This window comes from Mauremys mutica, chromosome 7 (assembly GCF_020497125.1).
Source record: "Mauremys mutica isolate MM-2020 ecotype Southern chromosome 7, ASM2049712v1, whole genome shotgun sequence".
NCBI classification, from domain to species: Eukaryota; Metazoa; Chordata; order Testudines; family Geoemydidae; genus Mauremys; species Mauremys mutica.
In genome coordinates, this window is record NC_059078.1 from 86,057,876 (window position 1) to 86,074,651 (window position 16,776).

Here is a 16,776-nt window from a genome sequence, read left to right on the forward strand (position 1 = left end):
TTTAGGAGTTAGAGACAGACTATACATCTTGCTGTGAAAAGAGCACTGATGTAAGCAGAGCCACAACGAGAAACCTTTCTCCTGTATCCACTGAAATAAATACTGTCCAATTTTGAGGGGAGAAAAATTAACCTTCTGAAAGAATTTATAGGAAGAAGTGGTAGCCAGCTTTTAAGAGGAGAACCTTGCAAACATGCAGGAGTATTAGATCACAGGCCATTTGTAGATTGTATTTTAACTCTTTGGAAGGCACTCAGACTCTGCTGTGTTGGGTGCTGTTATAAAAGCCTGGATAGCTTGGGCATGTGAGAGAGAGGGGAAATTAAATGGTGCTAATTTGTATCTTCTTTTCTCTTCTGTTGATCAGCAGCTCTTGTCTCCTTCCTTCCTTTCATTATTATTTATTATTTATTCATTGAATGCCCCAAAGTGAGCTAGGCGCCATCCAGATACAAAAAATTAGACATGGTTCTTACCCAGGAGAGCTTACAGTCTAATTAATGCAATTGCAGACAAGGTGATGGGTTAGGGAATGCAATACAAGGGAGGGGTGGTTGTTGTTATTATTATTATTATTATTATTTATTTGATTCTTGCTTCATTACCACTTTTGTTACTTTATCCCATACTTAGCCATCACCGCCTTGATTATTTATTGAGCCTAGACAATTGTCCATTGTTAAATAATTTAACCCTAACATTTATTCAAATGTATCTATGTATTTTATACCTTATTCTTGCTTAATTCTGTTTAATATTTTATTTTTAACCCTTGCCTTTTTTCTTATTTTTTTTTATTCCTCTTGAGTCCATTCCTTTTCAATGTGTAAATTATTTTAACCCTTATTGTTTTAAGGCTTTTCTTTCTAAGTAACCCTTGCATATTGTGTTTCTAAATGATTTTTTAGCATAGTCATTTGTGATTTTTTTAAAATTTATAATTGATCCGTGCATATTTAGCTTTCTGAAAATATTTTAGCCCATTACCTTTTAAAAAATTGTTTTTAACCCTTGCCACATTTCTAATATTTCAGTTGAAGAACATTTTCTTTACAATTGCAAGATGCTCATCCTCCTCTCTCCCTCCTGATGCGAATCAGTGATGACGGATGCAGACCAGTCTGATTCCTGGCACCATCTCCACTGATCTAGTCTTTCTCTTTCCCTCCACATGAAGCCTCTTTAGGAACTGCAGGGTCCCAGTTCCTTAACGGGAGAAATGGGAAACCGAATGGGTCTTAGAGAAGCAAACCATTCAGGAACAATAATAATCAGTGGAGCTGGTAGAAAATTTGAAACTTCAGCCACGCTGTCTCACTCTTTCTCTCACACAAGATCTTTGATGAAAAACTTTCCCCATTTTTCAACCTGCTATAGTAAGAAACAAAGACTGCCAGTCGCATCAGATTAAGATGGCATTGTGGGGGAAAAAGATTGACCATCCAAACCCAGGGATTTGTAGATTCATTTGGAGTGCTAATGTTTTGTTTTAGAGAAAAAGATAATCTTTTTGTGTTTTTGGTTTAATATTGTACTTAATATTACTCTCCTTTTTCATTAGGGTGTTCTGATAACCTGGACAAAACGCTTCAAAGCAAGTGGAGTTGAGGGAGCAGATGTAGTAAAGCTGCTCAACAAGGCAATCAAGAAACGTGGGGTAAATTTGTTTAGTCTTTTACATACATGCATATGCATATCACATTATGGGCTCTAGAAAATATCTGTGTGTGTTTTTTACACACACAGACAGAGAGAGATTTTCTAGAGTCCGTAATGTGATATACAGTGGGGAAACAGAATAATTTCATAGTTACTATGTGAAATTTACAACAACTTTAATAAGGTTACACATCTCATCATAACACCATTTGTCCCATGAAGCAAATTAAGTTACTGTGTCTCACAATAGTTAACCTGAAAGCTCAAGTAATGTTATCACTCTCGTTAAATGTGAAATTACATGTATCACCATGCTAGTTCTCTAGCAAGGTCACCCTGTAGCTCTGTAAATTCTCTTCCTGAGCAACTACTTACAGATCATATGACTATTACAATCAGGTGAGCCTGTTGATGTCATAAAGTGTGACTTGGTCTGAAAATGGAACTCTCTGTTGGAACTGGACACTTTTTGTTCTATTTCAGCAGCAGGAAAACCTTTGAGTTGATTTTATCTTCACTAAGACATGCCACTATGTAATCAGTTACTTTTTCAGACTTTGGGAAAGATAAATAACACCCCAAATTAACTGATTAATGGAAATGGTTTGATTTTTATGTAATTTTGGTAAATTCTTTTTATTTTATTATTTACCGATTACATGCATACATTAAAATCTTTACTCAAAGTTTTCAATTAATATTAATTAAAGAAATCTTTACATCAGACATTCAAAAGGACTCTTGGAGACTCACGGACTCCTCAAGAAAAACTTAGCAAAACATTCTATTGTAAGACAATTTGATCTCTGCTTTTCAGTTACTAGAGACTTTATATTAAGATGAATCTTGATTCCTTAGGAATTACTCTGTTACTGTTACTTATTCTTCACCTGGAACATTAATCTGCTTCTAGTGCTCTTGCAATCTTCTCCAAATAAACTTTATTACCAACGCAAGATTGTGACTGCAGATGGACAATAGGAAGAGTAGGGGTGATTTCTTACTAACAAAATTCCTGTTTACAAGCAAATATTGTATCTGTAGTAATAGAGAAATTGATTGGTATAAGCAGAGTTGTCTTTAAATATAATGTTTTTCAAAGTTCTATGGTCAGTGACATTTTACATTGACGTATTGATATTAAATTTTTTTTTTTTAAGGAAAGTGTGTGATATAAGTAAAATTCTGTTTTGTCCTTCAGGACTATGATGCAGACATCATGGCTGTTGTAAATGACACAGTAGGAACAATGATGACCTGTGGGTTTGATGACCAGCGTTGTGAAGTTGGCTTGATTATAGGTGACATTCATTCCTTTGCTACAGTGGACATATTGCATTTTGGTTTTTGTTGGCTTGTTTTGTTAATATCTGCTAGTATCTTTTCCTAAAGGTACTGGCACAAATGCCTGCTACATGGAAGAAATGAGGCATATTGATTTGGTGGAAGGTGATGAGGGGAGGATGTGCATTAACACTGAGTGGGGAGCCTTTGGAGATGATGGGTCACTAGAAGATATCAGAACTGAGTTTGACAGGGAGATTGACCGTGGATCCCTCAATCCTGGAAAACAACTGTAAGTGAGACTTTCATTTGCTTATTTAGTGGCACAAAATGATTGAGACTAATCTATAAACTAATAGTAGAGCAATCTCAGGATTAGGCAATTTAGTGAGGCAATTATGGGAAGCAGCCCTGTGAAGTCTGTCACATTTAAAACTATTCCACCTTGTAGTCTACAAACCATAGGCCGGGGGAAACTTTGAGATCTTACTGAGGGATGGACAAAATGGAAATATAACCCCCCCACACACCCCTGGACTCTTGCCTGTGGCTCAAGTGAATTGATCCAAAGCCTTTTTATTCTAAAGTCCTGCTCTTACACTGGCTGTCCTCACCATCACAGGTCTTCAATAAGATTGGGCCTCATTCTTTTCCAATCCAGAAGTTTCCAAGCAAATTCCCCTTTTTTCCTCTTCCCTTGCTGTGAACTTCCAACAGGTCTCAACTCCTTTCTTCCCTTAATACTTCAGTAGGCCCAAATTCCCACTTCACCACACCGTTAACCTGTTAAAGTTTGGTTTACAGGCCCAAAAACTCAGGCACTTGCTGCTGTGCTTTGACTCCAATGAATTTAAATATCTTGTACTGAGAGCTCTCAGTGAAACCAGTGATTTTTTTTTTTCTTCTCCGTCCCCAACACCACCTCTCTTCTCACAGGTATATGGCTTATCCCATATAACTGTTTTCCCTTTCAAACTTCCTGCACCTTCAGCAGGCTCTTGAACCTTTGTCCCATGTAAATCACCTCTCTGCAGCAGGATGTGAGAATTTCGGTGAGTCTAGGTTGGTGAAGGAGAACAAATCAAGTTGTACTTTGTCTGGCTCTAAGGTCTTTTAGCTTTTGATGTCTCTCTGATCTTCGGGCTGGATTTACAGCTTTCCTGCTGGAATTTATTGCTGCCTGCTGGCTGCTCTAAACTTGCCCAGCTGGTTATGACTCCCAGGAGAGACTGGGAGCAGCAGAGGATTTGGGTCATGGTTCGTAAAACAAATGTGGGCTGTCTGAACTGGGCAGAGGGAAGCAAGATAGCTCTGTTTTACTATCTGGTAATTAATTTAAGATGGGGACTGCAGTAGGTGGAGGCACTGGAGCTAGCTATATATGCCCATTGAGCAGGGGCACTGGAGCTAGCTGATAATATGCCCATTGAGCAGGGGGGCTAAGGGAGGTTTAGCACTGCATGTTTGTGAACCATAGAAAAGGAGGAGGGGACACTCCATCCACTGAACTTTTGTTACCACCTGTGAAATCACTGCCTGAGACTGATGTTGTATTCAGCATCATTTTTAGTCAGGAATATCTCTGATTCCCCTGTACTGTAGCCTGGAAGCCCTCTACCACAAAGCCATGCCTTTCCTCCCTTTCATTACTGCACGGTCTTTTGGTTCTCAGAACTGATCGTGGTTTGGTCCAGATGGAAAAATCTCAGGCAATAGGATTCTTTGTAAACACGCGTGTGCGCACCCACCCAAGTAGCTTTACTAGACGGGCTGGGTGTGGTTACAGCACTCCGTCCAGCCTGATTGTTTGAGAGTTTGTTACTGGAATAGACTATTCATTCATTTTACTACCCCCTTGGTAATAGCAATATTGTCAGGGTTGGTCCTTGATAAATAATAATGGGTATAGTACTTTATTTCTGTCTTGGCATGTTCATTTTCCAGGCTTGTCTCAGTGATCACTGAAGGAGTCCATTTTACAGTATTAAACAGCCCTGTTACAGTACAATACTTGGTATAGAATGCTGGCTAATGTGCTAAAGTTAATTAGAATGACTCCTAAGTTATTTGGTTTCATATGGAAGAATATTTATAAATTTCTGTTTTGATAGTTGGTACTTAGTCTAGGCTTAAGAAGTTAGAGAAACATTTTGCATACTGCCATGCACTTGGAAGGGTTATAAAACAATAGTTAAAAAGGGGAATGAAGAAGCACTTGTCTCTTTGCTAGAAGAGTACAGTGAGAGTTCAGTAAAATCTGCCTCTGTGATTTTGTTTAAAGCTACTCAGATCAGTATTTTAACTGGATCACATAAAACCCAGTTAGTTTTCTCTTTACTTCAAAACTATCCTGTAGGCCATTGGAAAGGGTAACTTCCCAGTGAGCTTGAGGTGCAGGATTTTGTCTGAGGGCTGGGCTGCTCTGCAAAATTACATTGGCACAGTTACATCTCTCATGGATGTGAAAAATCCACACCCCTGAGAGATGTAGTTAAGTCAACCTAACCCCCAGTATAAATGGTGCTAGGTCAGTGGAAGAATTCTACCGCCTCTTGAAGAGGTGGATTACCTGCAGCAGCAGGAGAACCCCTCCAGTCACTGTAGTAAGCATCTACACTGAAGCACTTCAGTGGCGCAGCTGCAGCAGTGCAGCTGCAGCGTTTGAAGTGGAGACATAGCATGAGTTATGGATATCATTGTTGCTGATGTTGACTTTACTTGTCAGTTTCAGTTCAGTCTAATTTCCTGCAGTCAGCCTGTATCACCACAACCTTGTGAAATTCTGTTTGCCCAGTCTTGTCTGAGGCAGCTAATTTAAAATAAAATCATATTAGCTTGTTCATTATCTGAATTATCATGCTGGTAAGGTTGGATGAGTAGACACTGCCTGAACAGGTACCTTTTCATGACGATTTTGTGAGGTTCTGTTAGCACCCCCTGCTGCTACTTTACCCTGAATCTTGTCTGAATCCTTCACCTTGCTTTTGTCTCACCTTTGCTGACAGTGCTTATCCTCAGTATCATCAGATGTTGTGCTGACTGTTTCTTGTCAGCTCTAATTTAGTAGTATTTCCTGCATTAAGAGTCCAAAGTTAGCCAGCACTACCTATCCTGAATCCTGATCCTCCTTGGCTGTTCTGCTGATGTGTTCAGATGTTGCCTTTGGAACTTCTGCTCTTGGTGGTTCTCGACATTTTTTTTGTCTTTTACAGTGTACACACACTGGGTCATATATGCAACTGCATCCAAAAGTTAGTTGGGATCAGGTGACGAGTATGCACGAGTGCACTGAGTGGGGCAGCAGTAAGATTTTACCAAGTTGTGGTGGGGACATGTCCCTTCCATAGACTAGCATAAATACCAGAGCGCAGTGGAAAGTTCACAGTCAACATGTCATGTTACCGAAGCATCTTCAGATTTACATTCTGAGCTGTTTTTGTGCATTTCAGTAAGAAGGGGAGATTAAGTTTATATGTAAAATGGGGTATTTGGTTACATTTATTACTTTTCCCTGACAGCTGCTGCAACCTCTGTGTAGCAGTGGCACTTGCCACTTTTCAAGAAAAGTGACTTCTTATTTGAAAAGGAAAGAAACTAGTATGTTAGGCAGCACTGTCCGTCTTTTGGCTTTTCCTACTTGGTCTGTTGCAGAGCAGACAAGTGGATAAAGGCCTGAAACTAATATTTGTATGTAAGAAATTATTGAGTTTCCTTTTGAATGTTCTCCAGTGACATTATTAGTGCTATTTTCAGAACTATTACTTGACTCAAAAATTCTTATTGTCATATGGTGGGGGCATTTATGTATTTAACGGACCAGATTTTCAGCCGGACCTTAGCCCAGCTTCTCTTCTAGCAAGACCAGTTCTACTTTTGCATGTATTTGCAGGTGCAGACCATACCGTACCATACCACTAAGCATTATAGATCAAGCAGGTGACTTATAGATGCAAATCAGGTACTGTACTTAACCATCTAAGTGACAGAATTTCACCCACCATTATTTGCAGATGCGTTTTTGGCCTCTCTGAGGTTTCTCTGTATAATGAGGGCACTTTTCACTCAGAACTTTGATCCTGTGTCTGTTGCATATTTGAACGGTCTTAATTCAATAAATGATATTGCCAGAGTTGTAGCAAATAGAGGGGAAACCATATTCTGCTTAGCAGAAAAGATGGGAGGTCGAAAAGCATCCAAGGTGACTTACTTCTGAACTTTAGATAAAAAGTCTAAATCTGAGAGTTCACTGTGAAAACTTTTAACTTGTGTGTTTTTTTTGTTGTTGTTACAGGTTCGAGAAGATGGTCAGCGGACTGTACATGGGTGAGCTGGTCAGGCTTATCCTTGTAAAGATGGCCAAAGAGGGGCTACTGTTTGAGGGGCGAATCACTCCAGAGCTTTTAACCAAAGGAAAATTTGAAACGAAACATGTGTCTGCCATAGAAAAGTGAGCAACTCATTTCTTGCTTTCTTTCTCTCTCCTTTTTTCTTTCTGGGATTTGTAAAGGCATCAGCACATGTTGCAGTTTTGTGGCCACCTCTTCCTTTCTTAATTCTTTGCTGCCTCTTTTTTATTTGGCAGTGGCTAGGAAAGTGGGATATAATAATCTTGATGGCTGCTGTGTGAACAAGGAGCTTCAGGGCGGGCTCTTAGATGAGCTGTTGCAAACAGCCGCTTTCTTACTGCAGTGTGAACAAGTAGTGTGTCCAATAGCAGTAGACTATAAATGTATTTAGTCTAACCTATTGGTTAATGTTCCTACACTTAGAGTTCTGGGTCGCAATTGCCAAATGTGTAAAGTGAAGGTGGGACGTTGATCTCAAATGAACCTAAAACTTAAGTATAAAATTAGATCTAGGATCTGATTCTTATTTACATGAGGACCCCCTTTACACCACTCTGGGCAGTGCGAAGGGACCTTAAAGTTGGTTTAAAGGTAATTACATTCGCATCCACTTTAAAGTCCATTTACGTTGCCTGAATGGTGTAAAGGGGACCTTAGTGTATATGAGAATCAGACTTCAAATCTGTTCACCAACTTGATATGGAAGCTCCAGTTTACTAACCCACTTTTTTAACTCAAAGGGCATTTATTAATCTCATTGGGAGCTCAAGCACCACTGCCATCAATAGCTATTGCTGCCTGGTGCACTCCACTATTTCCAAGCAGAGCCTTTTCCCAGACCTGACTACCTGAGTGAGTGGTTTGCTACCAGTGCCGCCTCTTGTTTGTGTTGGCATCATGCATTTTTGACAGCACATCTGGCAGTTTGCTGACTGTCATCCTTTCAGGAATGAGAGGTCAAAAATAGAAACTAGAAATACCGATGTGCTGATGCACTTTGCCATTCTAAACCACTGTGCTTTCTGGGGTAGGAATGATAGTGACGCATGGTCTGTCGGCATGCCTGTGGAGGTGTGAATATTTTTGAAGTGCTATCAAGTCCTGTCTGGCGATGGTGTTTCTACTAAAACCTAATCTCTACTATCTAGAACATTGCAACTACCATGTATTCCACCGTGGTGTACCAGAAACATATTCTCCTACCATGTAATTAAACCTGCTAAAAGCGTTGCTTAGTGCATACCAGTAAATGTTTCTGTGACACCCCCTCCCATCTCCATATTACTGTCATGTAGAAAGTAAATAAATGTGAAAAGTATACAGAGCATCCTGTCCAGTAAAGAACAATAAATATTACACTGACCTGTAAAATATGAGGTGTTGAATGTGACAATGTCAGCACCTTTTCAGTTGATAATTATGGCTTTCACTACCGATTTTTTAAAAATGTGTATTACTGCATAATACTCTCCTTAAGCCAAATTTTTAAAAATCTGTTTCTGATTTTTGGGTCTACAATTTTTGGTGCGATATTGTGGGAACAATCAGTAATTTCTGCAACTTCTGTGGAGCCAACCCTCTTTCCCTACACACCTCCCTACATCATACTCCATAAGCAACTCCACATTAAAAGTGAAAATGGATCCAACTTACATTCACGTGCATGTATAGTCAATAGAAAGGTGAGTGAAGAGAATTAAGCTTTTGTGGTGTTTAAAAACCATCAGTGAGAACCACTGTAGAAAATTTCAGCACAAAAGGTAAAAGTTTGGCAAAGTTATAAAAGTCTGAAAAACATGCTTTAGAATGAAAAACGCTTAGACACCCTTAGCTATAGCTATCTCTGTTCACCCTGGCCCCAGTTCAGGAGACATTTAAAGCATGTGAGTATGGAATTACTCGTGTGTTCAAAGTTAGGCACATGCTTAAGTAGCTTGCTGAATGGTGGCCTCTGCTTATCATTCAAAATTGTGAATTAGTTTATAATTTAAAAAAGTCAACAAGGCATAAAGAAATTTAATTTCTCCAGGCATGTAGAGGTGTACAGCTGAGATGCTTACTAGTTCCCTGGGGCAACTAACCAAAGGAACTTTAATGGCGTTGCTGCTTTCTTTTTGCTTTGGAGGTGACAAATGACTGGCTTCCACAGGCTTCTCCATATCTTTTTACCATCCTGCTCTTACATGTACATGCCATGTTATCAGGTAACACTTGGCAATAGCAATATAAATATGATTGTCCGCAGTTTTGGTTTGGCTTCACATGTGGTTGAATTATGGCAAAGTCACTAGAAAGTAGACTTGCTCAGACAATCTGGCACAGTGAACAAAATTGCTCGCTGTTGGAGGTGAATCTTATAAACTCATCTTCATTAAGACGTGATACATTTTCTGTCAAAAAATGTACTTAATGCCCAATGGCAAACAAATTTTGAGGGGATGAACAGCATCTTAAATATAGATACGTGAGTAATCCAGCATTTTACATATCTATACTCATGAGCAGAATAGTACTGACAGAACTGGTGCTAACAAAATTGTTGAAACTACATTATACCACTGATAGAAATGATTTCATAGACTGTATATTTCCATTGGGCTTGACTGAAAAGCTGTATATTCTTAGCAAACATTATTTTGGCTTTGCTCTCCCTTGTTTTGTACTTTGTGATTTTGTAGTCCAGTTAATAGAGAGATTGACATGGGCTGATATTGCCCTTAACTGCTTTTTCTAAGACCCTTCTCAGACTTTCAGAACATTGTCATGTGGCAAAGCACCTGACATCAGATCATGTTACTTAATTATGCATTTTATAATTTAATATTAAAGAGTTCACTGTTTAAATTCCTGTCTGTAGAAGCAAAGAAGGTCTGAATAAAGCCAAAGAAATTTTGACACGCCTTGGGGTAGAACCATCCCATGAAGACTGCATTGCTGTCCATCACGTCTGTACAATTGTTTCATTCCGTTCTGCTAATCTGGTGGCTAGTACTCTGGGCGCAATTCTGAATCAATTGCGTGATAATAAAGGAGTAACCAGGCTGCGCACCACGGTGGGTGTGGATGGTTCCCTTTACAAGATGCATCCACAGTAAGTCCTGCTCTTTCTATAATTAACATTTGGCATCTGTTAGGATTCATCTTTTGCAAAGGTCAGACATGTAACATGAGGCCAGCATCTTGACGTGCAGTCACGAATGAGATAAGGAAACAGAAGTTATGAGTGCGCATATGTATATTGAGAAGTAAAAATCTCTAGGGAGAAATGTTGTTGCCTTTAACTGTAGGATTACGTTAGTAATTCAAAGGAGTCTAAGGGAAGTAGGTAACGAACTCTCATTGAAAGTAAGGTTTGGATGCCTGACACACTTATATGCCTTTGAAAGTCCCAGCTGTAAAGGACAATTTATTTGATCAACAATATAGTTAAATATCCAAAGACTGTACTTTTGTGCCTGTAGGCTGGGCTCTGAGGAGGAAACCCCAGTAATAGAATGTTATTCTTTATTACCCATTTAAATTGAATTGTCATGAAAATGACTTTGATAACCCCATTTTTCCAGTGTTCCCTTGCTTATACTTGGAAGTTAGAAGGAAAAAATAGTGTCTGCCTTTCCTTGTCCTTATAAAAACAGCTTACTTTTTTCCTCTGTTTCTAAGCTGCATTTTTATAATGTACTAGTTCAGATTTATGTAAACTTCATAGAGGAGGCAGTCTTATTTTTTAAATGCATATCAAAGTTACCATTTGGCTTGTTTAGTCACTTGAAGATATTCTAGTTCTAACAATTAAACCAATGTCCAAGGCTTTGGTCTTGCAGACACTTACCTGTGACATCATGGGTTAGAGTTCAGCATGTGCATAAGCGTTTGCAGGATCAGCACCAAAACCACAAAACTGACAGAAATAACAAGGGTGCAGGCTTAATTTCTTTAGTATCCTTCATGTGCAGAGGCTAGCATGTTTTTCATAATGAAGTGATCATCTGTTTCATAAATTAGTCCTAACAAATGGTTTTACTCTGGTCTTCAATACCATTGTCATCACACATCAGAATTTTGGTGTACACAAAAGCTGGAAGCGTGTACTACCTCTAAAGAACAGTATCTAGTTGGAAAAGTTAATTACTTAAAATATTTTGTTACTGCTTTGAGGGTGGAGCATATAGTATAGATCTATTGTAGATGGAACATAAAGGAGAAGGACATGGGCGCCAGATTTGTATAATTTTTGGTAGTGCCCAGAACGGGTCCAAGCAGAGCCGTCCTGTCCATAGGAATAACCGGGGCACTTTGGGGAGCCCCACACTTCAGGGGGATGTGGGGTCCAGGGCAGCCTGAGGGATTAGTGGGGGGCCTGATGCCAGCAGCAGCGAGCGACCCGCCCCAGCCCATCCCTGTTCTGGCCCCTCCCTGCCCTCATTCCACCCCTTCCCTGAAGCCCCGCCCTGCCTCTTTCCAGCTTCCGTCCCCTCCCCCAAGTGATGCCAGGAACCAGTGGAGCGGGGTGGGCTCGGGCCAGGTCACTCACTGCTGCCAGTGCCAGGACACCCACTAGCCCCCCAGGCTGCCCTGGACCCCACGTCCCCATGAAGTGCGTGGCCCCCAATGTGCAGTAAGCCCAAACATTGGTGGAGCCAGGCCCATGTTCCTAAATATTGGCAGAGCATGGGCACCACCGGCCCATAGAACTCGCCACCTATGGAGGAGGATAAATATTTTGTGTGGAGTATTTTTGGAAGAAACAAAAATGTTTGCATTTCTTAAATCTTTTTTGTGGAAATTTTCTGGTATTTTGGTGAATATTTTTTTTAATTTTTTGTTCAAAATGAAAATATTCCCTGAAAGTATTTTGTTATGGGAAAAACACCATTATTTTTATCACCTCTACTAGATATTGGGTATCTAGTGCATGCTGTTTGTTTATTCTGTTGTTTTTAATTCATAAGCTAATATTTTGAGTTTTTAAATTAATTTTATATGTTTCCACTTAAGTATTAAAAAGAAAAATCAAGAATATTGTGATTCCAGCTAAAGGGAATCTGCAATAACATAAGAGATGCTATAGTAGCTCACACCGTAGGGTGATGCAGTTTGACCCTGATATGTCCTCTTAGGAGGATGGTATTCTGAGAGGGTTTTTTCCCTGGCTTTTGCTAGGATTTTATCTGAATTCAGGAAAAAAAATCTGTCTATGGGATAAATACTTTTCCACTCTACCCTTTTGTCATGATGATTCCTTTTACGTGGGAAGACATACGTCAGCTTGTGTGATATGAGGAAAGCACTGCCCAAGGAGGTTTGGGGCTGGTGCATGCTTGGTTGGGACGCTTGCAAGGAAAAACCCATTGTGCAGCAGAAAACAGGGACTGGTAAATTTCAAAGATAGAAAAGCTATTTCCCATGCTCCTTTCATGTTTTATAGCCAGTGGTGACCAGTGCAGATTTTTGAGCTGACCAGAGAGAGATTACGGTTTTATGATCTTCTCTTACAGATATGCCAGACGCTTGCAGAAAACAACGAGGCGATTAGTTCCTGACTCTGACGTGCGATTCCTTCTGTCTGAGAGTGGCAGCGGAAAGGGTGCTGCAATGGTCACAGCAGTAGCATACAGGTTGTCCGAGCAGCACAGGCTGATAGATGAGACTCTGGCTGAATTCAAGCTTACTCACGAGCAGCTGTTGCAGATTAAAAAAAGGATGCGAACAGAAATAGAAGCTGGGCTGAGGAAGAAAACTCATGAAAATGCAAAAGTAAAAATGCTGCCTACCTTTGTTCGCAGCACACCAGATGGAACAGGTAGTTTCATTATAATTGATGCAAGAGCAGCATGGTAAATACTAGGGCTCTTGATTAATCGCAGTTAACTCACGCAATTAACTAAAAAAAAATTAGTTGCTATTAAAAAAATTAATTGTGATTAATCGCAGTTTTAATCGCACTGTTAAACAGCATAATACCAATTGAAATGTATTACGTTTTTGATGTTTTTCTACATTTTTAAATACCTGTATATTGATTTCAATTACAACACAATATACAAAGTTGACAGTGCTCACTTTATATTATTTTTATTACAAATGTTTGCACTGTAAAAATGGCAAACAAAAGAAATAGTATTTTTCAGTTCACCTCATACAAGTACTGTAGTGCAATCTCTTTATCATGAAAGTGCAACTCACAAATCTAGGTTTTTTTTGTTACGTAACTGCACTCAAAAACAAAATAATGTAAAACTTTAGAGTCTACAGTGTAAAACTTTAGAGTCCTCTGGAACGGTGGTTGAAGCACGAAGAGACATATGCATCTTTAGTGCATCTGGCATATAAATATCTTGCAACACTGGCTACAACAGTGCCATGCGAATACCTGGTCTCACTTTCAGGTGATATTGCAAACAAGCGGGCAGCATTATCACCTGCACATGTAAACAAACTTGTTTGTCTTAGTGATTGGCTGAACAAGAAGTAGGACAGAGTGAACTTGTAGGCTCTAAAGATTTACATTGTTTTATTTTTGAATGAAGTTTTTTTTTTTGTACATAATTCTACACTTGTAAATTCAACTTTCACAATAGAGATTGCACTACTGTACTTGTATTAGGTGGATTGAAAAATACTATTTCTTTTGATTTTTACAGTGCAAATATTTATAATAAATATAAAACGAGCACTGTACACTTTGTATTCTGTGTTGTAATTGAAATCAATATATTTGAAAATGTAGAAAACATCCAAAACGATTTAAATAAATGGTATTCTATTATTATTTAACAGTGCGATTAATCATGCAATTAATTTTTTATCACGCGATTAATCGTGATCAATTTTTTTAATTGCTTGACAGCCTAGTAAAGCCCTACATAGCAGACTGTACTTCCAGCCAAGCAGGATGCTGTGGTGCAAGAAAACAAAAAACATAAACTTGGAGCTGAAATGCTAGTTTGTAATTTAATGAATTGGATCCAGCTAATGGATTTGTGTCTGGAGTAGAGTCTGTGTTCACTACAAAACTCTTAAACCACCAAAAAGAAGAAATTCTGAGTCAAGGTTATAAGTCCTCTTTTAACACAACATCTTCTGTAAGTTAGAGTGGCAGTTGTGAGCCTATACATAAATATAAATGCAGCTCCCTGCCCCACTGCTTTCGACTAGTTGAGAGCTTACAGGTACTTTTGCCTCATCTAGTACTTGGTGCAAAAAAACAGTGGGAGTGTTTCAGAGAGCTTTGACTCCAGTCCATGAAAAGTGGCTGGTTCCATTCTCATCGTTCCTATATAGGTAGGGTTACCAGATAGCAACTATGAAAAAATGGGATGGGGGTAGGGGGTAATAGGCACCTATATACAAAAAAGTCCCCCAAAATGGGACTGTCCCTTTAAGAACAGGACATTTGGTCACCGTATATATAGGAATAGATATGAGGCAGCCTCATGCTTTCTCTTGTCTTCCATACACAGCAGAGAGAGAATGGCCACTCCCTTTTTTCTTTCCTCACCTCCCCATGCCTGTCTCAAGTATATGTACAGCTCAAGACCACACTCTGCAATTGCTGAAGCAGGAACATAGCACCATCTGCTGACTTCCTGGAGAATTCTTCACTTTTTAGAGAATGTGTAGTTGAGTTGAGCATGTGCAGTGGCAAAGACCACCCAGTCATTGTTGTCCTTTTGAAGGAGTGGCAGCTATATGGCAATGTATTTCTTCTGTTCTTTTCAATAAGCAGAGAGAGGGCTTAGAATGAACATGAAAAATCTTAAAAGCCTTCAGACAATTGAGAGAACTTTCAGAGCCTTATGCCAAAACGCCGGCTTGGAAAATGAAAAATGGACACCTGCTTATGCTTTGTTTTTGTGTTCCTAAAATGTATACATATTTTGTTACAGAGAATGGAGATTTTCTGGCTCTCGATCTGGGAGGAACAAACTTCAGAGTTTTGCTTGTGAAGATCCGTAGTGGTAAAAGGAGAACAGTTGAAATGCACAATAAAATATACGCTATTCCTATAGAGGTCATGCAGGGTACTGGAGAAGAAGTGAGCATTTCAATTTCTTTTTAGCATTATCACTTATTTGCAAAGAATGTATAAATATATATTTAAATAAATATGACTAATTGTAATAATGTTTATATATTTCTTTTTTAAGCTGTTTGATCACATTGTTAGCTGTATCTCAGACTTCCTGGATTACATGGGAATAAAAGGCGCACGACTTCCCCTTGGCTTTACGTTTTCCTTCCCTTGCAAGCAGACCAGTTTAGATGCTGTAAGTTTTATAATATCTTGTATCTTTTGAATCTGTCCGTTAGAGCTTCTTCTGGGCCTGATTCTCCACCCTCACACAGGCTGCATAATACTTACTCACATGAGCAGTTCTATTAAAGGTTGCAGTGGGAATGCTTGTGTGACTAAGTCTGTGGAAAGAGTTGCAGAATTATGTGCCTTGAATATAATATTGACTTCTATAGTAGAGTAACATTTATTCTATTCAACACTGTGTTAGAAAGATGGCTTTCTCTATCACATTTTCATATTGAATTCAACATCTACTGCGTGTGGTAACATTCTGGGTAGTAGCATTCTTTCCCTGTAATGTGATTTTTCTTTGGCTAAGGTTGTAGCATCTTCAAAGTGCAAATGGTCCTTTATCTGGGACAATGGCACCCACATTTCACTTTTTTTTTTCACTTGCATTTTCAGTGTTGAGCTGAATATGAAATGATTTAATTAGCAGATTGCTTTTTAATTCTGGAGATTTTGTCATTCAATTAGAATTAGTTGCTTTAGTCCACATTAAAAAGTTGACGCAAATTTTGGAGAAGCAAAGAGACCACCTCTCTAAATGTAGCTTCACAGTAAAATATTTGAAATTTGGAATAAGTAGAAAATTCATATTGAAAATAAGAGTAATATTCATATGTAAAGGAGTGCACCAATAATAGGTGCCCCGTGACTCCTTTTGAATCTTTAAGAGACTTTTTTTTCACTCTAAAGTACATACTTTACAGTATGTAAAGTGAGTATTTGTCTATGTCAGGTAAGCATTTTTAAAATTAAAAACAAAGCCATAACGTGGTGAGCTCTGTCCAAAAACTATGGTTGAGGGGTGAACCACCTTCAGTATCAGGGAATAGAATTAATCACCTTCAGCTTGAAAAATGATCCTTTTACCAAATGAGTTAAAAATGCTGTTCCAGCTGGGAGAGAGAACCTGAGCATGACTGAAATACACAGTATATGCTGTTCAGTAGAGGGTTGTGGTACATTCCTATACTTGTGTTATATTTTCCCAGAGAATGCTGGAGATGCTCTTCCTTGTTTCAGCGCTCCATATCTGTGGTTCACAGGTGTACAATCCAACAACTGGGTTCCAATCTGTAAGAGTCATGGTCACGTCTGTGAGATCACCACTGCCATCTGCATATAATGTGGCATTAGGGTTAGAATGTACAACCTCTCGCAGTGGAACACTGTTGTTTTGTCCCA

At 39.0% G+C, this 16,776-nt stretch overlaps 1 protein-coding gene across 3 annotated transcripts in view; it reads left to right on the plus strand.

Annotated features, from left to right (window-relative positions):
- HK1 (hexokinase 1) overlaps positions 1–16,776 on the plus strand; it is a 70,552-nt gene that overhangs the window by 31,743 nt on the left and 22,033 nt on the right. The window contains exons 5-12 of one of the 3 annotated variants that reach the window (XM_045023850.1): positions 1,562–1,657; positions 2,861–2,960; positions 3,052–3,235; positions 7,235–7,390; positions 10,147–10,380; positions 12,785–13,089; positions 15,176–15,324; positions 15,437–15,556. In XM_045023850.1, the coding sequence (XP_044879785.1) occupies positions 1,562–1,657; positions 2,861–2,960; positions 3,052–3,235; positions 7,235–7,390; positions 10,147–10,380; positions 12,785–13,089; positions 15,176–15,324; positions 15,437–15,556 (1,344 nt within the window). Of the gene's footprint in view, positions 1–1,561; positions 1,658–2,259; positions 2,285–2,388; positions 2,449–2,860; positions 2,961–3,051; positions 3,236–7,234; positions 7,391–10,146; positions 10,381–12,784; positions 13,090–15,175; positions 15,325–15,436; positions 15,557–16,776 lie in introns of those variants that run through there. The other 2 variants (XM_045023852.1, XM_045023851.1) reach the window with 2 other exon arrangements.